The sequence below is a fragment of the Alternaria incomplexa genome, assembly GCF_024043165.1.
Source record: "Alternaria incomplexa strain BMP 0042 chromosome Unknown scaffold_27, whole genome shotgun sequence".
In the NCBI taxonomy this organism is placed as follows: Eukaryota; Fungi; Ascomycota; class Dothideomycetes; order Pleosporales; family Pleosporaceae; genus Alternaria; species Alternaria incomplexa.
This window is the reverse complement of record NW_026249876.1, coordinates 64,201-88,552: the sequence shown is the minus strand read 5'-3', so window position 1 is coordinate 88,552 and position 24,352 is coordinate 64,201. Positions and strand designations below refer to the sequence as shown.

Below are 24,352 nucleotides of genomic sequence, written 5' to 3'. Positions count from 1 at the left end.
CGGTATGATTGCGATAGGTTTGATGTAGATGAATAGAACAGAGACCAGACGTTGACTTGACGATAGAAACACGGACTTATGTACCGCATGTAATACGACAGGAATACCCTACCCAAAACTCATGCTTGAAATCAGCAATGGCAATGGTTGATGTTCCGAGTGGCATCGTGACGCGCCTGCGCCTTGCCATCGAGAAGGGCCGATAGAGCCGTTTCTCCCGACCACCTTTACGATGATCGACAACCACCACGCGATGCGGTCATTACACTCCCACATCTGCACAACAAGTGCAAACACCGATAACAGGTTTTCGCTCTATTCAATATCGGAAACTATGGGTACGTTGGTGAGATGAGACAGATACCACACACGATCGGGTCTCGGCTCCCCTAGCGTATACCGGTGGCTACGCCGGCACGGCTGTACCTGGGTTGGGTGGAGAAGATAGGTTCATGCCAAGACAGGTATGACATAGGTGGTCCAACGGACAGACGACGCTGAAGACGTAATGTGGAGGTACTGTAACAGGCTGGCTGTGTGTGGTGTGGGTATATAAGGCTGGGTGCTGGTGTCTATGAAACGCTATACATCATCAACCACTCATCACAAAACAACTCGCATCTATCTCAAGCACAACTCCCTGTACACTTACCCAGCCAAACTACACATCACTTCCTCGTCAAACATGTCTGGCCAAGGAATTTCCCACCAGGGCATCACCGCCCCCGGTCTCAGCGAGGCGGACCAGAATATCAACAACACCACCGAGGATATCAGCAACAAGGCTTCGGGTCACAAGGCAAACTTGAGCAACCCCAGTACGCATTCCCTGAGATACCTAGCTGCGTGTTTGATGAGATGAGAGACTAACGCGTGATGCAGACACTAGCGAAGAGTCCAAGAAGAAGTCTGCTGAGGCACTCAAGGCACTTGGTGGTGAGGACGCTTTCTATGGAAAGCAGGGTAAGGGCGAGTAGGGAACTCTCTACTGCCTTGTTTGGGCAGAGATGAAGTTATGATACCATTTTGAGATGAGAATATAATGTCTTTCAACAGCAATGATGCGCGCGTCCAAATGGTGCATGAGTGATCTACAGCTTATTCGTATGCTCCATCGTACTGTACAAGTATGCTTTCAGGCGCAACCCAGAAGATGAAGCCCATAGTCAGCTGTTGTATGTCTGAAAAGCGGCACGAGGACAAGACGATGGACCATCGCGTCGGCGTTCTTTCCACGCGGAAAGCGATGACGTCATCAACATCATCGTCTCCTTCCCCACACATCTCCACCCCAGCCCTGCAGCCTCACCAAACATCCATCAACAACACCAAACACCCATCTTGACTCGACCTCCCATCTCATACCTCCCCAGGTACCACCTCACACTCCCCAATCATGACATCCTCAACCCCCTCCACCACCCCCTCCATACCAACCCTCCACACCAAAGCCGAGTACCTCAAAGCCGTCATGTACGAAGGCGTCACCATCCTCCAAGGCACAGCCACCTGGTGCAAGAACTGCCACATCGTCGCCCCTGAAGTCGCAAAGATGGTGGCTGAGTACCCAAATGTCAAGTTCTACACGTATGATGTGGAGGAGTGTGAGGATATTGCGCAGGAGCTGGGGGTTAGGAGTATGCCGACGTTTAGTGTGTTTAAGGATGGGGATATTATGGAGGGGGTTACCGGGGCGAAGCCGAAGGAGGTGAGGAGGGCTATTGAGGGGTGTTTGTAGGGAGAGTGGTTGGGTGATGGTCAGGGAGGGAGGGGAGGAGGTGGTGAGAGATGGAGGTGAGATGGAGGTGAGAGGTGAGGCTGGCGGCGATGAGAGACCGGGCTGGCGATGTCGGTCCGGTGTCTAAGAGAGGCCAATTATGGCCCATGACCTTCTAAGAGAGTAGCTGTTATGCGTTCGGTAATCGACATCTCTTTATCAGAAAGCGGTAAAGTCGCGGTACACTGTCACGAAAGTGAAAGCTGCTTCGCCAAGCGAGGCGCCGTTTGCGCAAATACTCTCGCACACTAAACGGGCTTTTGAAAAACCTTGCGTCTCTCATCGCACCACGCCATTGTTTTCGTTCCAAGGCGACTAGCCTACCAATTCGAAAGCGATCCCCTCTACACGATATGATTTCTGCGACGGGTTCCACCTCTTACAGCCGTGTATCAGATCATCCCACGATGTCACGAATATCGACAAATCTACTAGATCTGGAGCGGGAAATAGAGAATAAGATAGTAGTGGTCGCTGATTACGAGGAGGCGGTGGCGCGACTACACGACACGGTTGGAGACGATTGGAATTGGATCCTCAATACCACACTCCAGCAGGGTAAAGCAAGCCTAAAAGAATTGGAGGATCAGTATATGCGCATTGCGTTGAGGCACCATGGTCGACGTCTTCACGAAGATTCCTACGTACCGACAATCTCAATCTCAGAACTCAGGCGAGTCATCTATGCAGAGTCAGACGCTTGGGATGATCTGGTCGCTCACCTGAACACATGGGAAAGGATTGACGACAAAAGGATACGCCTGGAGCGGGAGCTTCGCGACAAGCAGCAATCCAAGCAACGAAGCGTGGTCCGGGAGATCCAGGACGACATCAGGGACAATACAGAGAGGCTTGAAGGGATAGGACTCGAGTGGCAGCACCTTCTAGCAAGAGCATATAGAAAGATGACGGCGGCGAATCGCGCAGCAAAGAGTCATCTAAAAGAGCCAGGCTTTGGCAGATGGGCTCCTGTGCCTGCGCCCGTCCCAGTCACTGCTACACCCGAATCTGCTAGCATCGCAGTCGCTGATGCTTCCACACCAACAACTGTCGCAATCACCGCTGCGCAAGTCAGGGTCTCAGACATACCTGCCCAGGTGGAAGCTGCCGCTAGAGATATACAGATGAGCACAGCTTCTGGTGTTGTGACTTCAGGTTCCAGAACCAAGACCGCTATCATCAAGTTAGACGAGAGACTGTCGAGCCTCATACTCTGTCCCCGACTGAGCCAATATGCAGATGTCAAGCCCGTTCCCCAGGAAAATTTCAGTGTCGGTGACATCGGCTGGTTCCCTGTTCTGCGTCCCTCCTTGTCGGTGTCTTCCTCAGACATCCACACTGAGTTCGGTTACATTTGCGCCAAATCATATCCAGTCGTCATTGTGGAGTACCTGGATGACTGCATGTTGGGTCTGATCATCTCCACGTCACATGGAAACGGTTTGCGGTTGAAAGGCGAATCTGTTAGAGATCGAAGCGTCCCCGTCGTCGACCAGTCTTCACGTTTCCCCGTACCCGACCCGTCTAATTGGGGCGCCGATCTTTCTCCCAGGCAAACAATTCGTGTCGAGAACCTCAATGGTCAATATCGTCCTCCCGCAAGCGCTTACATCGACATGCTAAATGCGATCATGATACCTTATGACTCAAGGTTTCAAAAGGAGGGGGCTATAGTGAAGGACGACGTTCTTGCTTTGCAGCGTATGAGACTGTCGGCTCTCCTTATGAACTCTGACGCTGGAGGATTTGGAAGTTGCAGCAGTCTCTGGAATTACTGGACAGGATGGTTGAGAGACGTGACTGGCTTTGAAAATTAAGCTGACAACTGGGTGGTCTCTGGGTAAAGATGGATGTGAATCGGCGAGGAGAATTGCAATGGAAAAGGAAGATCCGCGCGGAGATGTTGCTCAAGGATGGGTTTGAGAAAACACATGGCCTACATACCTCGCGTTGAGTTTCAAGCGTCAGTCTAGTTGCGACTTTGAACAACATAAATATCCTGTATGTGGGTATCGATGTTGTTTGTCTTGCATTGGAAAGTAAGCATAAGAATGTGTCATTTCTCTTCACATGACACGCCTGTACAAAGCAAATATTGAACATGCATTCCCATCAAACAGACATTCTGTAATCTCTATATCTCGTGGTATCTTGCGAATTACAACCTTCCCTCCAGCCCCAGTCCACCTTCCAAAATTACACACCACTGCCCTTCCCAACCCATCTCATCCCATTGACGCCCATCTCACCCACTACCAGCAGAAGAAGCAACAGGCGTATTCAACATCCCCGCACTAGCCTCATTCTCCAAACTAATCTTCATCTCCAACCAACTATAAAAACTCGCGCTCTTGCAAAAACTCTCATAAAGCCCATCCCTTGCCCTATGTCTCTGCAGCGGGTTCGACCCGCGAAACTTGACACTCGTCCCATACTTGCTCACACTGCTCATCAGATCCGGGACGTGGAAACTGGCGTACCGGTTTGCGCCGCCGGGCGTAACGACGTTGGAGGTAGCGAGGTAGCGGTTTATGGGCGCAATGAACTGGGCGGTGAGCTCGGCGAAGTGGCGCCGGATTATGGGGCCTAATTCGCGGGTTTGGTCGCCGAGTTTGAGGAGGGATTCGATTTGCGATACGACTGCAGGGTCAGATTTGAGGAAGCGTTTCGAGGGCGTGTGGACTTCGATGCCGCCGCCGGGGAGGTCGAGGAGGGCGTTGCGACTAGATTTGTGGTGGAGGGAGTGGTGGCGGCGGGTTGGGACGGGGCCGTCGAAGTTCTGCAGGTACAGGATGTGTGGCCGCGCTTTGTGGCTGGCTTCTGCGGCGGCGACGATGCGTTTGAGTAAGAAGGGGTTTGTGACGCCGATGATGAAGGAGGTTGGGGTCCCGCCGTCGATGCCGATGCTTTTGAAGTTTGCTTGCATGGTCATGTAGGGTTTTACTACACCGGCATAGGGGACGGGGCAGATGAGGTCGACGAGGGAGGAGACGGCTTCACTGGCTAACTGGGGTGACTTTGCGATGACGATGACGCTTTCGCAGAGGATGAGCTTTTCGTACAGAACATAGAGGTCTGTGATGCAGGGCATGTAGTGCATAATGTTATCCCAGGAGCCGACGGGTTCGTAGGCGTAGATGGAGAGGGGGATGTCGGAGATTAGTGGCGTGGGTCCTGGGAGTCCTTGGAGAGGGAAGGCGCGATGTGGTGCGATGTCCAGGGTCAACATGCTGCCCATGAAGGGGAGATCGTGACGTCCGAGTGCTGGGGGCGCCCATGTGTTCATCTGTGAGAATGCAGCTTCTAGAGTCGTTGGGTCGCTGAGGGGTCCGGACTCTGTCATCTTTTGTAAGATGCGATGATGGAAGGAAGTGAAGTTGTGGTGGGAAATCATGACCAGTGTTCTTTGATTGAAGCTCCTCTTCATGGTGTCGTCAAACTCTTGGCGGAAGATACATGAGCCGTATAAGGTGTCTGGGCTGCCATGAGGGGCATTCGGCGAAGTCAGTTTGATGTCAGGCGAGTTGTTGGCGATGGCGAAGTCGTAGCAGAGGTCTTCGGCGGTCTCTGTGTTCTGTTGCTCAGGAAAACTAGATGCGACTTAGATTGCACCACTCGGAACGGGCGGACGGATGTACCTGTTGAAGCATATAGCACTCAGGTCGGCCGTCGTAAAGGGCACATCTGGAGGGTATAGAATCTCGATTTCTGGGCTACAAACTCAATACATTACTTCGAAGACATGGCACTCGGATGACCTACCCGATATCAACATTGAAATTACAAACTATACTGTTGATGTAAGCACTCGTCACTCGGAAGACAAACAAGACTTACAAAGCCACGGCCCAGTGCTTGAACCCGCCTGTCGCAACAGGCGAGACCTTGGGCTCTCTCAATTTCTCCATGTCATCGTCTCGCCGCGAACGACGGTGGGGGTTCAGGAATTTATTCTTGAACTTTTCCATGTCGACGCTGGTCGCACCTGACAGGGGCAGGTGAACCCTTGGGTGATGTGAGGCGGCGACGACGGCGAAGGGTGTTGGTCAGAGCGAGCGAATGACTTGGGAAGACTAAGCGCCTAGCGGCAAGGGGAGCTGCCAATCGCCATGACACTGAGGGTCGTGAGAATGGGCAGAGGGCAGTCGTGAAGACATTTCCCTTGGGCATCTGCTCGGGGTTGCTTTTGGAAGTGTCTCGTTTATCGGCGGGTGCTAGCGACAAGGATAGGCGGTTGTGTAGGAAGGCACGATGACGTGTGTGCCTTCCGTTAAAAGCGCAGATCCCTGTCGTGACCCCGTCGGCTCGAGCATCGTGGTTTACACTGTGAAGGGCTGCACGTTCCTCCTCGCCCGGCTTCACGACGCTCCCAGTACCCCGCACGCAGTTAGTTGAAGATGCGATAGGCCGGCGGCTGCACCATGTAGACTTGTCCTGCCCGCGACCTCACCATGGACGTCAATATCACTAAAGCCCTCAACGACAAGCTCTACGACAAGCGCAAGAGCGGCGCGCTCGAGCTCGAAGGCCTCATCCGCGACGCCCTCGCCGCCCAGGACCACGACAGGATAGCCCGCATCGTGCGCCAGCTGTGCCAGGAGTACGCCTATGCTGTCCACCAGCCCCACGCCCGCAACGGCGGCCTGATAGGGCTGGCTGCCGCCTCGATAGCCCTGGGCCCGGTGCGTAGACATATCTGATACGCAGCTTGACATTCCTACTGACATCTCCCCAGGAAGTCGCTCGCTATCTCGAAGAAATCGTCCCCCCGGTCCTCGCCTGCTTCAGCGACCAAGATGCCCGCGTCAGGTACTACGCGTGCGAGAGCATGTACAACATCGCAAAGGTCGCCAAGGGCGAGATACTCGTATACTTTAACCAGGTCTTCGATGCCCTGTGCAAGGTGAGAAGACCCATAATGCCTCCTGCAACTGGTGAGACAAGGCTAACACGGCCCGGACCGTCCAGATGGCTGCAGATTCGGAGCTCTCAGTCAAGAACGGCGCAGAACTGCTCGACCGTCTGATCAAGGACATCGTCTCCGAGTCGGCTGCCAGCTACGTATCTGTCCTACACGACACGCCCGACCAAGAAGACCCCGAAGACGAGCCCCACCCATTCGCTTTCAACCTCGAACGCTTCCTGCCCCTCCTCGAAGAACGCATCTATGTCCTTAATCCGTTCACACGTTCCTTCCTGGTAGCATGGATCACGCTGCTCGACTCCATACCCGACCTCGAGCTCATCGCTCACCTCCCTCGCTTCCTCGGTGGCCTCTTCAGATTCCTGAGCGACACCAACCAAGATGTATACACCATGACGCAGGCGGCATTGGACAGGTTCTTAAGCGAGATCAAGAAAATCGCCCGCATCAAGAAGGGCATAGCAGAAAGCAAGAGGAGCAACGGCAAGGACGATCGCAGGAACTCTACGGGTAGCATCCATAGTGGCAGCGAAGCGACAGACAGCACCCCTCTCGAGCTGGACGATTCGATCAACGACAAGGGCGAGGCAAGCGGAGAGAGCGGCTCCATCTCTGGCGACAGCGGAAAGTCTGTCAACGGCGACGGAAACTGGATACCTGGCCAGGATGTGCACGTAGACCATCCCAAGATCCTTGAGATTCTAGTCGACTTCCTGGTGCCCCCATCAGGTGGGTTTAACAAATACTCTATACAAGGATCGAAGCTGACTGGTGTAGGCACAGAAGAAGAGCAGACTGAAATACTGCTCACGGCACTCCGCTGGATAGACAACTTCTTCGACATTTGCCCAGAGGACATCATGCCGTTTGTTCCCAGTCTATTGTCGCACGTCCTGCCGCGCATGTCGCACGACGTCGACACCGTTCGCAAAGCTGCAGTCAAGGTCAACGCCTCGTTGATGGACTATATACTGTCATTATCTGACGATAACCGCCCCCGCGATGGTGCTGCAGGTGGACAGATTCAGCTACCGCCTTCCCTATCTGAGCTAGGTAAAGAGCTCACCGGCACGCAGCGGCGCGATTCTAATCTATCTGGCCGATTGCTCAAGGCAGTCATCCGCGATCAAGCAAACAAGGCTGAATCGCCAGATGGCAAGGGTACGCGATCGCCCACACCAGCAGAGGAGCGAGGCCCATCCCCGCGTCCAATACCAGAGCTGGACTACCAAGCTGCTGTCAGCGCTTTGACGCTGCAGTTCTTGAATGAACACGAAGCCACTCGCGTTGCGGCCATAGCATGGCTGATAATGCTCCATAGAATGGCACCTGGCAGAGTGAGTGTAAACATGCTGGCAATAAGGCAATTGCTAACAATCTCAAGATACTGACAGTGGATGACGGCACATTCCCTGCATTGCTGAAGACGCTTTCGGACCCTTCAGATGCAGTCGTTACGCGCGACTTGCTTCTTCTATCACAGATCTCACTGCACAGCGATGATACCTACTTCACTTCATTCATGGTTAATCTCCTGAAGCTGTTCTGTACAGACCGCCGACTCCTCGAAACTCGTGGTAACCTCATCATCAGACAGCTCTGCATAACATTGAGTGCTGAGCGTATATACCGTACCATGGCTGATTGCCTTGCGAAGGACGAGGATGTCGAATTTGCCAGTATCATGGTGCAGAACCTCAACAACAATCTCATTACTGCCCCAGAGCTTGCTGATCTACGAAGACGACTCAGGAACCTCGACAACAAGGATGGCCAATCGTTCTTTGTCATTCTGTTCAAGGCGTGGTGCAACAACGCCGTCGCTACCTTCTCACTGTGTCTACTTGCCCAAGCTTATGAGCAAGCATACCATCTGCTTCAAGTTTTGTATGTTCCTCAACGTGGTATTCAACGGGCATTACTGACTGTGATAGTGCGGACCTTGAGATGACCGTCAACATGCTCATCCAAATCGACAAGCTCGTCCAGCTACTCGAGTCTCCCGTCTTCACATGTAAGAACCTCTCCTCGAACCGTGGCACCTTACTAACTGTAGTGACTAGACCTGCGCATGCAGCTCCTGGAGCCAGAGCGGTACCCGCACCTCTACAAGTGCATGTACGGCCTGCTCATGCTGCTGCCTCAATCGTCAGCGTTTGCAGCGCTCAAGAACCGTCTTAACAGCGTCTCGGCCATTGGCTACCTGCATATTGCGCCGCAGCGCAGCAGCTCGACGTATGTGCACCCTTCCTCCTCCTCCCCTACCCTAAACCACTTGCGGCAAAAAAGCTCAGAAGTTGGCTCGAACAGCAGTGCTAGCAGCGGCATTCCATCCTCTGCAGGATCCAATGTTTCGACATTCGAACGCCCTGGCCGCTTGAAGCCAAGAGATGGTCTGGGTGGCCCCGAGGCTGGAGGAACCGTGAAGTGGTCAGAGCTGCTCGACAGGTTTAAGCAGACGCAGGAGAAGGCGAGACGCACTCAGCGGATGGCCAGCATGGGTGAAGAGGAAGAGATGCAGGAGAAGATGGGCCCCAGGGCACCTACGCCGAGTGCACCTCCCAAGAGCGTTGCTGGGCTGAGACCCGGTAGTCCTGCGAACGCGATGCGACCCCCACCCCAACCTGCGCCACCGGGTCCAGTGCAGGGCCATAAGCCAAGGTCTAGCCTGAGCAACCTTGGGCGGTTCGCTGGGGGTGTAGCCGGAAGAAGGAAGGATAAGAAGTAAACGTTGAGACTTATTTCTAGCTTGTGATTTGTGCGTTGGCGCGGGGGGACTTCAACTGCATTGCAGGCGTTGTTTGGGGAGCAGTAATGATGGGTATTCTTCCAAGCATGAATTGGCGTAATCTGAATCACATCTTCAACGATGCTTGCCCTTTCTGAACCTGACTCCATCCACGTCTTTCTCTTTCCACCCTGTTGTGTCCCCCTCCTTACCCTCGTCCTCGCCCAATACCCATGTCTTGACTATCTCCTTAATCTCCGGCTTCTTCTTTTCTAAGCGCTTTGCTTCCCGCACCTTCCTCACATACCCACTGTATACAGCTACCTCGGCAACTGCAATACCCAACGATCCTCCCATGCTCAGTCCTAGTCTACTGCCTACACTCCAGTGTCGCGCTGCTACCCATATGAATACTGCCACACACACAACCGAGACTAAGATGTTTATGATGAGGATGATCTGGCGATGCACTTCCTCATATGATAGTTCGTCTTCCTCGCTAGTAGTCTGTGTTGCTCCAATCGAGAATGGTTCTGGGGCGCGGGGGAAGCGCTGAGAGAAGGATTCGCGTGTTGGCGGCGGGTGTAGCATGCGTTCATAAGAGAGGGCTTCTTGCTCGGCGCGGAGACGGGCCATTAGGGCGTGGTATTCGGGGGTTTGCGTGGGCTTGGGGGGAGGCGGTGGGATGTAGATTGTTGTGTTGTGCAGGAGGGCGGCGAGGGTCGTTGGCGTGGGAGATGAGGTGTCTTCTGTGGTCTCTGAAGTGTCTTTGGTGTCTTTGTCGACATGCTTCTTCAGCAGCTTTGACAGGTCGATCAACTGGCTGTGGGAGATGGGATTCCCGACTTTGGGCTCCGCAAGCGAGGGCTCGTCGGCATGCTGGAGTTTCTCGTAGTCGTCGGCGGATACGTCTTTGGCTGTTGCGACTGCCCGGACGATACCGGGAGTCATAGTAAGCAGGACCATGGCTGTGTGGAGTGTGTTGTGTAGACGGTAAGAAACAGCGTCACAGGCACGCGCCATAGACGACGCGACAGGGATGTGCGGCGACCGAGGGGAGCTAGCGTTCGGAACGTCATGGATATTTTGACTTCGACAAATCTAGCCGATAGCTGCGGGCGAACATATCACTAGCCCACTTCACCACCACCACCCACTCTGTGTGTTCCGAGACGCTGCTCCAACCCCTCAATTGCACCGTCTCTGCCCGTTTCAGACAAAGTTTCACGGCCCAACCCCCCATGACGAGCCGCACACCCCGGCTCGCGACGTCCATCGCGCGACAGCAAACTTCGTCACTATCGCACATCTCAACATGTCCCTACCGTAACGCCGCCCTCGCCCGCTCAATACACACGCAGAAAAATGCGACACCAAGCCTCCACCACCCCTCGCGGCGGCGAAACCAGTCGTCCTGGGCCGCCGCCGCCCACGTAGCGCAAAACGTCATGTCGTCGCCGCCACCGGATGCGCCCATCAAGATGGACCCCTTCCAAACCGTCGCCCGCGAGATGAAGTTCCTCACCGGAAACATACGATCCCTCCTCGGATCCGGGCACCCCACCCTCGACACCGTCGCAAAGTACTACACCCAAAGCGAAGGAAAATACGTGCGCCCCATGCTCGTCCTGCTCATGAGCCGAGCCACAGCCCTCACACCGCGGAGTTCAAGACGGGACTTGGGAATCGGGAGCCAGAGCGCGGATATCTCGATAACCAATCCACGGATCCTGGCAGATGAGAACCCGGATCAAAGTCCTATTAGCAGTATACGACATGACTCTGCGTATACGGCTGAAGACAGCGATATCCTCCCTTCCCAACGCCGCCTCGCGGAAATCACAGAATTGATTCACACGGCTAGTTTACTCCACGACGATGTGATCGACCACTCCGTCTCCCGCCGCGCCGCACCCAGCGCGAACATTGAATTCGGCAATAAAATGGCCGTTCTGGCTGGCGATTTCCTGCTTGGCCGTGCCTCCGTCGCACTCGCCCGTCTCCGCGACCCAGAAGTCACAGAACTCCTCGCTACCGTCATCGCAAACCTCGTCGAGGGCGAATTCATGCAGCTCAAAAACACGGCTCGGGACGAGAAGAACCCCAGTTGGACAGAAGACACAGTAGCATACTACCTCCAAAAAACATACCTCAAATCCGCGTCCCTCATCTCGAAGAGCTGTCGCGCCGCCGCTATCCTGGGTGGCTCGAGTCCCGAGGTCGTGGAGGCGGCGTATCTGTATGGAAAGAACCTGGGTCTTGCATTCCAGCTCGTAGACGATATGCTGGATTACACGGTTAGCGAAGCGGAGCTCGGGAAGCCAGCGGGTGCGGATTTGGAATTGGGACTTGCGACTGCGCCGTTGTTGTTTGCGTGGAAGGAGGAGAGTAGTTTGGGGAAATTGGTTGGGCGGAAGTTTTCTGAGGAGGGAGATGTTCAGAGGGTAAGTCTTGGAATATGCCCGCATTGTGCGGGGAGTTGAGAAGAGTGGAGTGCTAATCGTTTGACACAGGCTCGCGAAATCGTTTCTCAAAGTTCGGGTCTGGAGCAAACCCGCGCTCTGGCACAAGACTACGTCGACAAAGCCATCGAGGCTATCTCCTTCTTCCCCGAAAGCGAAGCCAAGACCGGATTGGTGGATATGTGCACCAAGGTTATGAAGAGGAGAAAGTGAACAAAGACCCGGAATCATATAAGCGACACTCATCCAAAAGCAGCATCTTCGTTTGAGCCATTTGCAGAATATCTGTATGAACACCATTTGCAGGTCGATACATGGCACGGCGCGGCATTTCGCGATATGAGGACAACGCATCCGGAATCTGACGAGAAATAGTGGTCATGTTTTCACGCATCGATGGTACTGGAGTGCTGCACTACGATGCGGCAACTTGCTGACGCGGGTCTACTCGTTTCACGATCGATACCTGGCGGAGATACACTCTACTTCTGTATATATACATGTTTACGAAATACTAGAGAGGGCATAGTCAGGGATTCCATTGGGAGTCCAAACATATGTTTATATATCGTTTTCGAACGGCCGCACGACCTGTCCCTTTTCTTGCAGGTGGTCTTTAACTTGTTTGACTGTGTATTCGCCTCTGTGGAACTGCAACATGTTAGTCACTATATCCATGTTCGGAATGAAAGTAGAATGGATACTCACCATTCCAGCACCCAACGCAGCATCCGTCTTCGTCTTGGCAAACACCTCTTCGAAATGACCGGGGTGTCCTGCGCCACTACTCGCGATAACAGGGATCTTGATCGCGTCTTTGACGTCGTTGATGAGCTCTGTGTCGAATCCACTGTTGCTTCCGTCTTTGTCGATGCAGTTTAACAGAATCTCTCCTGCGCCCATGGCTTCGACTGCGGTGACGAGTTGTCGGACGTCGAAGTCGCGGCCTTCGCGTCCGCCCTTGATGGTGCATTGGTACCAGCAGTATTCCTCGCCGTTGGGACCTGGAGTTGTGGTTTTGATAGTGTGGTGGGGAGTCGCGTCGGGCGAGGGGACGTATACGCGCTTGGGGTCTACGCTGATGACGACGGCTTGTCTACCATAGGCAGATGAGATGGTTTCTATGGCCGTGGTGCCAGAGAGTTTGCTGCTTCGCGCGTAGTATTCTTCCGCTGCGGTCACGGCGTCAGAGCCTATGCTTACTTTGTCTGCGCCGGACTTGAAGTACATGGTTGCGATGTCAAGAGCGGAGATCTTGCTTCCGTCTGTGTCTACTGTGTCGCGTATGCCTCCGCCGATTGTCAGAGGAACGAAAACAGTTTCACTGGTCCGGCGCAGGATCTCGAGCATGGGTGTGTCGGCTACGGGGCAGTTACGGAAGGATGTGATGTTTAGGAAGGTGACTTCGTCGGCGCCTTGTTCGTAGTATTTCTTTGCCATTTCGACGGGCTTGCCTAGGTTGCGCACTCCGCCGCCGGCTCCTTCCTTTTCGCGGACATCGTATTGGTCGCCTTTTGTCACTACGAGATCGCCTTGGTCGTTGGTTCGGACGTCGAGACAGGCGATGACGCGTCTTGTTAGGCCTTCTTTTGTTTCGGCTGCTGATGACTTTTCCGGTAGCTTTTGTGACATATTGCCGTCCAACCAAGCCTTTAGGACGCGAAGTCCTGCTGCGCCGCTCTTCTCAGGGTGGAATTGTGTGGCGAAGATGTTTCCCTTTGCGACTGCGCCGATGAACTCCTCGTCGCCGTACCGTGCTGTAGCGACTGCCCAGCCATCCTTCTCTAACAGACCCTCCTCATATATCGCGGCGTAGGAGTGGACATAGTAGTATTTCGACGTCGGTCGCAGCCCGTACAATGAGTCATCCGTGACTTCTCCGGTGCGCGATGTGTTCGCGCTGTTCCATCCGATGTGTGGTACACTCTTGTCTGCGTCCTGGAACTTCCGTAGTCGCATAGGGATGACTCCCAGACCTTTAACCTCAGGACTCTCTTCTGATCCTTCAAACAATGCCTGCACACCGACGCATATTCCCATGAAAGGTTTCCCCGCCCTGATGTGTTCGCGGATGGGTTCGACGTAGCCGGCTTTCTCTAGCTGGGACATGCAGTGGCCGAAGTGGCCGACGCCAGGAATGATGAGTTTCTAGGGGCGATGCTGCATCAGCACTTGTCAATTGTTGCGCGCGTCTTGGTGAGAGGGCGGTGGTACCTCGGCAGAGGGCACGTCCGCGGGCGTCTTGACCCATTCGACGGTGTAGCCAACCTTCTCGATGGCATTGACGAGGGAGCGGACGTTGCCGGCGACATAGTCGAGCAAGTGAACTGTCGGCATAATTGGGGATATTCGGAGGGATGATTGTAAGAGTGTTTGACTCCGAACAGTGAAAAGTAATTTGGATGCACCCCACGCGTCATTGGAGGGGCAGTCACGCTACCGCTAGCGCCCGCTGCACCCCTGTCAAATAATTCTTTGGATCTTCATCGTCGTCGCGAAGCCATCGCAAGCACTCACGACCCACCACCCACCACAATCCCATATCAGCATCGTCAACATGGTGCGCAAACTCAAGCATCATGAGCAGAAGCTCTTGAAGAAGGTATGCATCACCTGATATTTCCCGCTGCCGGTGCGCATCGCCGTGTGGACGGCCGCGCGAACAACCGCCATCCTCGCCATGTCCAATAGCGCTACCTCGCGCCTGCGAAGCATTCCAGAATAGTTCTCAGGTACTAAAATTCGTTCGCAGGTTGACTTCAACACCTACAAAAGCGACAATGACCACCGAGAAGCCGCCGTCATGCGCCGCTACGCAATCCAAGGACGCGACGACTACCGCAAATACAATCAGCTCGCAGGTTCATTACGACAACTTGCACACAGAATCGCCAATCTCGACCCATCTGATCCCTTCCGCGCTAAGCAAGAGGACCTGATACTTGAAAAGCTGTTCTCGATGGGTTTGCTGGGAACTGGTGGTGGCGGCCGTGGAAAACTATCCGATGTCGAGCACAAGCTTACAGTGAGCGCATTCGCGCGGAGGAGATTGCCAGTTGTCATGACTCGGCTACGCATGGCGGATCATGTACAATCTGCAGTCACACTCGTTGAACAAGGGGTAAGCACACTGGATGTCGCACATGATCTTTATAGACATGGCCTCTTTAAACACAATCAGGAACTAATAAACACACAGCACGTAAGAGTTGGAACCGATGTCATCACAGACCCAGCCTACCTGGTCTCAAGGAATATGGAAGACTTCGTCACATGGGTCGACTCCTCCAAGATTAAGCGCAACATCATGAAATACCGCGACAAGCTGGACGACTTCGAACTCGAGGCTCTATGAGGTTTTCTTTTCTTCTTTTCTTTTGGACGGCGTTTGTGGATACAGCATTTGAAGGCGTTACGACATACTCGCGATATCCGGCTATGGCAAAAATTGATCTTTGTTCTTCCACTTATACCTACCATCACATTTCAAGTACGTAGCGTGTCAGACGAACCCACGTCTCATCCTACGAGAACGAGCGAATGCGGTCACATGTCTTTTCTCAAGGGCGTTCGAATACGAGACCAGAGATTGGAAGAGATGCATTGGGTGGATGGCAAACCATGCGCTCTGAAAGACACCAAAACTCCCACAGCAATGCGATCTCCAGTGCGTTATCCTCCGCTGACTGTTGCGCACACAGGACAACGATAGCCAACGCCGGGTATACTAAGTCGGCATTGGCTATGTTTTTCCGACTGAACGAGCCGTGACCAATCATATTCCCTCACTGACGCCATACGACATGCAGTTCTTTACCCAAACCGGCAATGACAGTGCTTATGCTCATATCGGTACAACGCCCCCAAGTGTACTAGAATTTTGAGTCGGTTGCATGTGCATAAGTGCCATGTCGCTATCTCCATGCATGGGTGGGGATGTTTGGGGTGAATTCCGGGGTAGCTGACGGATCACACTAGGGAACAGCGGGACGGTATTTATGACAGTGCTGATCCTCCAGCTCTGTATTCGGATATTTCCAGTATTTCATACTGCATTGTCGCTTGCTACGCTATGGCTGCGAAAGGAGACCACGAGCCCCCGGTGGCACATATCGAAGCGCTCGAGCACAGCACGAATACATCGGATCACGACAACTACTTCCACAGCAATGATGCCAACGAAGAGATCGTCAGCCATCTACAAACCACCGGTGAAGACGTTGGCATGACCTGTGCGTAATGCCCAACATCCGGACTGGCCACCCAGTTATATCTAACTCATTCCAGTTCGCACATTGATGGCCGCCGTGTCCATGGCCATGTGCTACAACGCCTACCTCTTTACCCTCCTCATCCCACCAGCGATCCTCACGTATATCAATGCCGATCTTGGTCCAGATCCTAGATACACCTGGATTACGATATCGTGGAACCTTGGTGGCGCGATGTTTGTCACTGTTGGTGGACGACTTTCAGACATATTCGGCAGGCGATGGTTCTTCATTGCTGGAGCTATCATTCTCATCATCGGCGGTATCGTTTCGGCGACCGGACAAAGCATCAATCAGATGATCGCCGGCGGTGCCTTGTTTGGATGCGGTTCCGGGTTCCTGGAAATGGCATTTGGTGCGGTTCAAGAAATTGTGCCGAGCAAATATCGTCATGTTACTATTGGGTTGTTCGACGCCGCCTCGATCATAGCACAGATCATGCCCCTGGTCAGTTGGGTCATCATCAAGCAGACGGGCAACTGGCGTATTTGCTACTATGTCATGATAGGCTTCCAGGCTATCAACCTTGCCCTTCTGTTCTTCTTCTACCACCCGCCATCCTGGAAGGATAAGAAGGCTGAACATGGCAAGACTGCTGGACAGCTTTTACGCGAATTCGACTGGTTGGGGTTGTTTCTATTCCTGGCCGGATGTACACTATTCATCGTCGGTGTCAGCTGGGGTGGATCACAAGCTCCCTGGGTTTCTGCGACGGTTCTCGCACCGATCATCATCGGACTGGTAACCCTGATTGGTTTGGGATTCTATGAGGCCTACTACGATCTGACCGCACCACTATTCCCGCCGCGTCTTTTCAGAGCATTGCGCCACTTCACTGTTCCGATGCTAGTCATGGCCATAGGCGGGCAAGTAATCTCATTCGATGATACGGTTCAATCTAACGAATAACAGGATGCAATACTACTCGAACGCAACTCTGTGGCCACGCCTATCCCAACTCATCTACGCCACCGACGAGATATCCAAAGGCTTGTATGCCGAAGTCCTACCTCTCGGAACCATCATCGGTGGCATTATTGTGGCTTTCAGCAAGGTCATCGGACACCAACGTTGGGTCATAATGTTCGCCGTCGCGTTACAGACAGCCTGCGTCGGCGCCATGTCTACATCTACAATGGATAATCCCGTCAAGTCAATCATCCTAACAGTCATCATCTCAACCTGTACCTCTGTCAACCTCTTGAACGGCATGGTCTTGGTAGGCTTCGGAATCGTATATCAGGAAGATATAGGCACGGCAGCCGGTCTTGCAGGAACCTCTCGTCTACTTGCTGGCGCTGTCGCTACCGCCATCTTCGGAAACGTTACGAACAACAAGTACGGAGACGCATTACCTGCGCGCGTTCGTGCCAATCTTGCCCCCTTCAATCTCTCCTCGGATATCGTCACTAGGTTGATCACCGCGGCGAGAGCGAACACAGCTACCGGGTACCAAGCTATCCCAGGTATAACTCCTGCTATTCGAGCTGCAGCCAGTTTGGGGAATAAGCAAGCATACTTGGAGGGTGCGCATTTGTCGTATCTAGTAGCCTTAGCGTTCGGTCTGCTCGGAGTGGTGGCTGCCTTCTTCATTCCGTCGGTAGATAAGAGAAAGTACACCAGTAAGACCGTTGCTGTACAGAGACGCGACAGGAAAGAGTTGCAGGAAAAGAAGGTCGCGGGAACTGTAGGGCCATGAGTTCGTTTGCTCGTCGAGCTGCGTCCTTGTGGAAAGTTTTACATCAGCAATTACATGCGAAGTATTACCGCACCATCTACATAACATCAGTGTCGCTTTCAAAAGACACGATCCCATGCTCAATCTTTCTTCTCGCTCGCATTTGCACCAATCTCGACATCCGTCTTCGCCCAGTATTTGCTAAGATCTCCAACAGGCGGACATATAGACCAGCGCATCTCTGCAACCATGATGACGAAGAGCATGTACCAGCCCAGCAGGCCTACTATGAACAAGAGCGCTCCACCAGCCTGTACGCATCAGTAACGACCCCAAAAAAATGCCAGAGTAACTCACCTTCTGCAACTTCAACGCCTTATCAAAATCCCCCGTACTCAACGCCCAGTACGCTCCACTCAGCACCCAAGCCCCGACCGTCACAAATCCGAAGATACCCGCAAAGACCATGTTGATCCGGATAGTAAACAGCCAGAACGTCGCTAGCGCGAAACCCCACACAAGCAAGTATAACGCAATGACCGCGTTCATCTCCTTGCTCACCATCCCTGCTGCTGCATCGCCGGTGGGGGAGTAGGCGGCGGCGAGACCCAGCGTGGGCAGTTGCAACATACCGAAGGAGAGCCAGAAGACGGCGAAGAGACCGCAGACCATCATGGGGAAGAATTGGGCTTGGATCCAGAGGAAGATTGTGGAGAGGGTTAGGAGGAGGGGGCCTGTGAAGAAGAATATGCCGCTGCAGGGGGATGGGGGTTAGTATGGGGTGGAGTTGGGATGGGGTTGGGAGGGAATGGACCTACACGACTGCTTGCATTCCGGCGGCACCGCCCCAACCCATTAGTACCATGGAGAACGTGAAAGTTGAGATGACGAATCTGCCATTCTTAGTATCGATACCGTCCACTCCGTAAAGAGGGTCTCACCCCAAGAAGCCCAAAGGTGTCGCATTAGCATATTTTCCGACGTTCTCATTTGCATGTGGTGTCTTCGGCGCGAGATACAACTTCTCGAATAGCTCTGGGCTGATTGAGATGTTGGTTGATGTGTGTGCGAGATGTGGCTCTTTGTCGATGCGATCGGAGTCTGTGCTGTGCGAGGTCACTGTTGTTGTCGCCATGGTGGTTGTAGTCGGTATGCTTGCAATACACGGGTGATGCAGAGTAACTAATGTAGTACTGTAGCAACCATACGATGGCCTTGTAGCTCGAGCACAAACTCAGGGTACTCCACGCTTATCAACTCGAAAGCTTCCCTGTCCGCCATCGCTCACCACTCCTCCTCCACACGCACATGCACAGTGGGGAACACGACATCTCGAGCGCCCTCTTCTTGGTCAACCACTCATCCATCTCACTCCCCCGTCTTCCAAGCCGTGCGCCTCGGTCTCCGTGTACACTGTTCGACAGTCCTATTCGCAGAATACCGCCGCCACGGCTCGGTCAGTACGCAGCTGTATCCCAACTGGCTGGATATATATCACGATTACGCCGAAAAGCCTCCTTCGCTACAGCTTGCTTGTGGGAACATAAAAACGATGGTCAGCATGTTGAATGCGGTGGTGGAGGTCGGGTGTTCCCCGCTCGCTTTCCTTGTGCTGGGCTTACCCGGCAATTTCTGAGACGATGGTGATTGGCTGGGATGGGACGGGAAGACGTGCTTCGCGGCTTGGGTGTGGTAAGCGAGAGCTGCAACACCGTGCGATGGCCGGATGGAGATTGGTGGGGTGATTCGGGGGTGGGGATCGAGATGGGATGGGATGCGGAAAGGGTCTGGGGTGAAGATGGGTGGAGTGGAGGTATGAACTGCGTACTTGGGTGGCTGCGGTGGTGAGATGGACTAGCGACATGTATGCGCTCAAGGATCTGAACGCCACACAGATTATCAGGATAAAAATGGTCGCACATAGTCTAGGGTGCGAATTCGGATAACTCTCGCGAAAGGGGTGTTATTGCAATATCTACAAGAAGGGTGGAAGTAGCGGAGCAAGTATGTACATGTCGCCCCCCAAAACAAAGTGGAGAGCAGCAATGACAAGATATGTATGAGAAAGAAGGGGTAAAGTCAGAATAGGGTTGAAGGAGTGTGAGAAGAGAATACAAAGTCTAGGGAAGGCCGGACCGCTGCCAGCAAACGTCGCGAGTGGAAGAGCATCGCACCGCCTATAGCTGGACGAAGTATTGCTTGCCCTCGGAGTCTCCTGCGAAGAGAGAACCATTCCGTGCTCAGCCTAGTCCAGCATGAACGACGAGGTACCCTCAACAAGAGGGGGCCAACGCTTCTTAAGACCAGAGTCGTCCTGAGGCCAAACATCCGTCGTCCCAGCCTTGTAAGCAGCCCAATTAGCGCAATTCTGCTTCCACTCAGAGCCAGCAGCCGGAAGATTGATTTCGGATTTGCGCTCCAGGAACTGGATGCCGAGGCCCATGCCGACGTGGAAGGCGATGTGGCAGTGCATGAGCCACTGGGGAGAAGGAGTTAGTATTTGTTATATCAGTGGCGATATTGGGGGATGGTTGGGATGGTAGGGATGAGAGTGTCTACTTACAGCACCAGGGTTATCAGTCGGGTACGCGAGAACGAGCCACCCGCTACCCCTGAGCTGAACAACGTCGCGACGCGGTGGGTTGGTGAAGCGCAGCGAGCTGAAGTGCGTTGCCATGCTGAATTGACCGTCACCTCCGCCGAGGACATAGCTGTCATGGCCGTGAAGATGGATAGGATGGGCGATGGGCGGTGCGCCTACAGCTTGCTGGATGACCCAGTAAGTCCAAGTGGATGCTGAGGTCGATGGTACCTGCACAACGTTGTACGACTGCGGGATGCTGTTGTTGTTCTCTGCGACATATTGGACGGTCGGCTTTCCGGGGTCGATGATGATTGATGTGCCGTTGATGGTCCAGAGGACTGTATTGCCGTTTGCTGCTACTGGGCCGAAAGCGACGGGGAGGTTCTTGGCTTGGGCGGCGAATGTGGTGCTGGGCACGTTCTTTGCGACTTTTGGGGTGGTGATCGGATCAGCACAGATCGTGAAGGGGTTAGCTGGAGCAGTTGAGGTGGGATCAGCCACGGTCTGGCCTTGGTACGTGAAGATGGCGCGTCCGGGGAGAATGGAGCGTGACTGGCAAAGGCCGTTCGCGTCGGCACGGAACCAGTAGTTTCCAGCTGTCTGGTTGGCAGTGATGATGACGTCGTAGCGTTGGCCGATACCAAGTTGAAGGTGGGTGGTGTTGTATGGGACGACGGGAACGAAGTCGTTTGCAATGACTTGGAAGGGATGGCCGTCGAGGTTAACAGTCATGCTAGTGTCGACTGCAGTGTTCACAAGTCGCAGACGATAGCGCTTACCCGCTTGCATCGTCACTCGATTGTAAGCACCACCTCCGGCTGCGTTCTTAGAAGTGCCGTTGATCAGGATGTTGTCGGGTACTGGGGGACCCAGACCAGCCTGTCCATTCTGGAATGCGATGGAGGCTGCTTGAAAGGCGGTCTTGTAAAACCAGTCTGTAATTGGCATAACTCCAAGGTCCTCGTCATAGTTTGCGGTGGCAGGACCATTGACAATGAACGTTCCGACAACTCCATCTCCGTACTGATGCGAGAAATGCGAGTGATACCATGTCGTGCCGTATTCGGTCGCCTGGAATTCGTACGTCTTGAGGTCACCCGGTGCTACCGCACATTCCGTTACCCCGTTGACACCATCCTGGATGTTCTTGTTGAGCATGCGGAAGCCGTGCCAGTGGATGGAAGTGCCATTGGATTGAAGCATGTTGCGAACAGTGATTCTGATGGTGTCACCCCAGTTGGCAACGATGGTGGGACCCGGAGTTCTTCCATTGATCAACATGCAAACCCTTGACCCAGCACCGTCAGGGTTGCAAGTTGTATTCTCGATGCGTAGATTGTAGGAGCGAACCACACCGGTATTAGGCCATGAGGTGTACATGTCCGTAGAAGAGTTGAATCCACTGGTCCAGCAATTCCTCGTAGTGGGACCATTGACACACGCCGATGACTGACGTTCCTCGAGGCCATCTCGTTTTGGCGTAAAAGGCGCGAGCTCAGTGGTCTCAGACGGAATCGCTATCGCGGTAGTTACTGGAACGAGAAGGCCTAAGAGAGCCGTCCCGAGGATGGCAAAAGACTTCATCTCAGCTTAATACGATGGAAGTAACGAGTGTTGAGTGATAAAGATCGACAGAAAAGAAGACAACAGTGCGAAGCGAGGACGCTGCCGAAGATGCTGCTGTGGAGCAATGGAGCAGAGCGTTTGAGCTCTTATATCTGATTTCATGACAGATGGTTTTCATGCTTCAGCACAGATGATCAATAGTCCTTCTGCTCACTCGACTGCTTCCGCAAACGCCATGGCGGAATACGGACCCACCCTTTCGCCATGTCCACGAATGAAGACAATGATAGTATGACTTTGAGCTGCGAAGAACGGAGATTTGACATTCGGATGTCGTATTGTTTGGAACGCCTCGCTCGAATGTGAATGTGGGCAAATGGTGATGGAGATGGATGACCTCGTAGTCATACACGAACACAGTCAGCATGGGTATTGATCGCTCACTCCTGACTAGGGCACACCGTATCTGCATCAGGCGGCGGGAAGGATGCGGCAACCCAGTGCCCGAAGCAGCTACGCTTAGATCACACGTCGTGGCTTGCGCAAAGTCCGCAGCCAACCCGCTCCTCTTGTTTGTACGTTGGAGCTTACTCAGCCGTGAGCCACCATCGGATTGTAGTAGGAACATTGCAAAGGGCTAAAGTGGCGCGAAATCAATGACTTGTGAATGCGCGTGCTGAGAAGCCTGTCGTCTGAATCGTATGTACGACTAGAGATACCAGAAGTTAGTGTTGCTGAGACAGGTAGCAGCTTCTGACGCCACGGACAGTTGAATGCGCGTATCATCAAGTCTGTGTGTTATGGTAGATTGATCGGTATCAGAATGACTGCGTTGCGCGAGCGGAGTACAGTGGTCGACCCTCGGGGGTGCGACTGGAGCCTAAGGAGAAGACTGCATCATCACGAGGAGATACCAGTGGTCTGTGTACTATCATCTGATAATATTGAGATGGGTTTTGGTGTGTGAGCTTGCCTATCTCTGGTGTCTTCCTCGTTCGCATGGCTCAGTCGGAGATAGACCATGAGAAGGCGCGCCACAGCTGATGCATCTGAAGATCCGAGGATAAGCCTCCTCTTCCATAAACATAGCAAGGGCCTGGAGTGGTGTTTTCGGATATCTTGTCGCGTGATGCAAGGTCTAGATCGCGAGGAAGCGAAGTCCGGCAGCGGGCAATCCAACGGACATTATGCGCGCTCCGATCAGCCCACTGTCTCCTGACAAGGTAAGAACCCAAACATTTACATCTTCTCTTGTTCTCTTAAAGCAGACTAGCCGTAATATGGTTGTACTGAAGATTTCGGGTCCGACGTTAAAGATGTTGCAGCTAATGATGTCGGTACGCGGAGCGAACCAAATGGGGCTTCAAAGTTGGGTTCCACGTGCGCAGTCATGGACGTTTTCACCCTGGTTTTGATGTCTTCTTGCGAATATCTACGAATGTTGGGCTTGCGAGCGATTGTCGAACTGAGTCGTGGTGGATAAGTCGGTGAGCCTAGCGGACTCCGGCATCACCGGTAGCCTTGCGTCGACAATGTGGCAAGATAGGGGTCATGGAGCCTCTTTAGGTTCGAGGGCGTATCTGTGTCCCTGCTTCGCTACAGACTGTGGGATCCATGACCGTCGTCTGGCGTGAACTCTGGTCCCGGCAACTCGTAGCCATCGAACGAAAAGCCAGGTGCGACCGTCGTGCCTACCAGCGTCCAGTTGCCTAAACTGGTCGCCCGCTGCCACTGGTTTTCTGCGATGATGACTTGCGGAGCCTGGTCCCTGAAGATGTCGCTACCTAGAATCTGCTTTTGAGTCGCAGTGCCGTTGTTCCACGATAGCTCAAGCTTCAGAGGGGCGCCAGCGTAAAAGTGCCATATCTCGACAGCATCGGTAACGCGATGCCAGTAAGATGGACCGGACTGGCCTTCGAGTAGATAGTAGATGGCGGTTGAGTATGAGCGATTGCCGATGGTACCGGTATCTTGAAAGGTTTGTCGAAAGTAGCCCTTCTCTACGTTTGGCTCGAGTTGGAGCTTGGCGATGACGTCTTTCGCGTCGGCACATTCGCGATAAGCGGCAGTCAACCCTAACAGCGATGCGGCCAAGTAGATTGCGAGTTTGTGCATATCTGTAGTTTTTGGCAGTTGTGTCGCACGATTAGAAGATAGCCTGCAAAGTATCCTTTGTCGAAGAAACCGGCGCATGCTGATGCTTATTAGTGATGCCTTCGTAGCTTCCGAGCTGGCGGATACGATCGTCACAGATCTCGTCACGTCATCTGAACTCGACCACCACATTAGCTCCACGGCATCACAGTACCACAGCAAGAGCGCAATGAAGAGAACGAGGAAAGACATCCCAGGTCGCCTCAAT

General features: G+C 53.5%; 13 protein-coding genes across 13 annotated transcripts; 7 read left to right on the top strand and 6 right to left on the bottom strand.

The window, feature by feature from the left end:
- Positions 1–685: 685 nt before the first annotated feature.
- J4E90_010788 (uncharacterized protein) lies at positions 686–977 on the top strand (the record flags this gene model as incomplete). Its single annotated transcript, XM_051440300.1, has 2 exons — positions 686–818; positions 883–977. The coding sequence occupies 2 exons, from the start codon at positions 686–688 to the stop codon at positions 975–977; spliced, it is 228 nt and encodes a 75-aa protein (XP_051285834.1).
- A 419-nt stretch (positions 978–1,396) lies between these two features.
- J4E90_010787 (uncharacterized protein) lies at positions 1,397–1,738 on the top strand (the record flags this gene model as incomplete). Its single annotated transcript, XM_051440299.1, has 1 exon — positions 1,397–1,738. One exon carries the CDS (start codon positions 1,397–1,399, stop codon positions 1,736–1,738), a length of 342 nt encoding a protein of 113 aa, XP_051285833.1.
- Positions 1,739–2,184: 446 nt separating this feature from the next.
- On the top strand, positions 2,185–3,594 carry J4E90_010786 (uncharacterized protein; the record flags this gene model as incomplete). The annotated part of the gene is made up of 1 exon (XM_051440298.1): positions 2,185–3,594. The coding sequence occupies one exon, from the start codon at positions 2,185–2,187 to the stop codon at positions 3,592–3,594; it is 1,410 nt and encodes a 469-aa protein (XP_051285832.1).
- Positions 3,595–4,022: 428 nt separating this feature from the next.
- On the bottom strand, positions 4,023–5,745 carry J4E90_010785 (uncharacterized protein; the record flags this gene model as incomplete). Its single annotated transcript, XM_051440297.1, has 4 exons — positions 4,023–5,367; positions 5,416–5,490; positions 5,540–5,569; positions 5,615–5,745. The coding sequence occupies 4 exons, from the start codon at positions 5,743–5,745 to the stop codon at positions 4,023–4,025; spliced, it is 1,581 nt and encodes a 526-aa protein (XP_051285831.1).
- A 483-nt stretch (positions 5,746–6,228) lies between these two features.
- J4E90_010784 (uncharacterized protein) lies at positions 6,229–9,429 on the top strand (the record flags this gene model as incomplete). The annotated part of the gene is made up of 7 exons (XM_051440296.1): positions 6,229–6,459; positions 6,513–6,680; positions 6,746–7,430; positions 7,479–8,038; positions 8,086–8,588; positions 8,636–8,715; positions 8,765–9,429. 7 exons carry the CDS (start codon positions 6,229–6,231, stop codon positions 9,427–9,429), a joined length of 2,892 nt encoding a protein of 963 aa, XP_051285830.1.
- A 135-nt stretch (positions 9,430–9,564) lies between these two features.
- On the bottom strand, positions 9,565–10,395 carry J4E90_010783 (uncharacterized protein; the record flags this gene model as incomplete). Its single annotated transcript, XM_051440295.1, has 1 exon — positions 9,565–10,395. One exon carries the CDS (start codon positions 10,393–10,395, stop codon positions 9,565–9,567), a length of 831 nt encoding a protein of 276 aa, XP_051285829.1.
- Positions 10,396–10,670: 275 nt separating this feature from the next.
- Positions 10,671–12,104, top strand: J4E90_010782 (uncharacterized protein; the record flags this gene model as incomplete). The annotated part of the gene is made up of 2 exons (XM_051440294.1): positions 10,671–11,873; positions 11,943–12,104. The coding sequence occupies 2 exons, from the start codon at positions 10,671–10,673 to the stop codon at positions 12,102–12,104; spliced, it is 1,365 nt and encodes a 454-aa protein (XP_051285828.1).
- Positions 12,105–12,452: 348 nt separating this feature from the next.
- On the bottom strand, positions 12,453–14,228 carry J4E90_010781 (uncharacterized protein; the record flags this gene model as incomplete). Its single annotated transcript, XM_051440293.1, has 3 exons — positions 12,453–12,542; positions 12,600–14,039; positions 14,106–14,228. 3 exons carry the CDS (start codon positions 14,226–14,228, stop codon positions 12,453–12,455), a joined length of 1,653 nt encoding a protein of 550 aa, XP_051285827.1.
- A 220-nt stretch (positions 14,229–14,448) lies between these two features.
- On the top strand, positions 14,449–15,246 carry IMP3 (Small subunit (SSU) processome component; the record flags this gene model as incomplete). The annotated part of the gene is made up of 3 exons (XM_051440292.1): positions 14,449–14,493; positions 14,644–15,012; positions 15,091–15,246. 3 exons carry the CDS (start codon positions 14,449–14,451, stop codon positions 15,244–15,246), a joined length of 570 nt encoding a protein of 189 aa, XP_051285826.1.
- A 717-nt stretch (positions 15,247–15,963) lies between these two features.
- On the top strand, positions 15,964–17,861 carry J4E90_010779 (uncharacterized protein; the record flags this gene model as incomplete). Its single annotated transcript, XM_051440291.1, has 3 exons — positions 15,964–16,123; positions 16,179–17,028; positions 17,075–17,861. 3 exons carry the CDS (start codon positions 15,964–15,966, stop codon positions 17,859–17,861), a joined length of 1,797 nt encoding a protein of 598 aa, XP_051285825.1.
- Positions 17,862–17,980: 119 nt separating this feature from the next.
- Positions 17,981–18,975, bottom strand: J4E90_010778 (uncharacterized protein; the record flags this gene model as incomplete). The annotated part of the gene is made up of 4 exons (XM_051440290.1): positions 17,981–18,151; positions 18,198–18,594; positions 18,659–18,733; positions 18,782–18,975. 4 exons carry the CDS (start codon positions 18,973–18,975, stop codon positions 17,981–17,983), a joined length of 837 nt encoding a protein of 278 aa, XP_051285824.1.
- Positions 18,976–20,085: 1,110 nt separating this feature from the next.
- J4E90_010777 (uncharacterized protein) lies at positions 20,086–21,627 on the bottom strand (the record flags this gene model as incomplete). The annotated part of the gene is made up of 2 exons (XM_051440289.1): positions 20,086–20,319; positions 20,404–21,627. The coding sequence occupies 2 exons, from the start codon at positions 21,625–21,627 to the stop codon at positions 20,086–20,088; spliced, it is 1,458 nt and encodes a 485-aa protein (XP_051285823.1).
- A 1,959-nt stretch (positions 21,628–23,586) lies between these two features.
- On the bottom strand, positions 23,587–24,105 carry J4E90_010776 (uncharacterized protein; the record flags this gene model as incomplete). The annotated part of the gene is made up of 1 exon (XM_051440288.1): positions 23,587–24,105. One exon carries the CDS (start codon positions 24,103–24,105, stop codon positions 23,587–23,589), a length of 519 nt encoding a protein of 172 aa, XP_051285822.1.
- Positions 24,106–24,352: the final 247 nt, after the last annotated feature.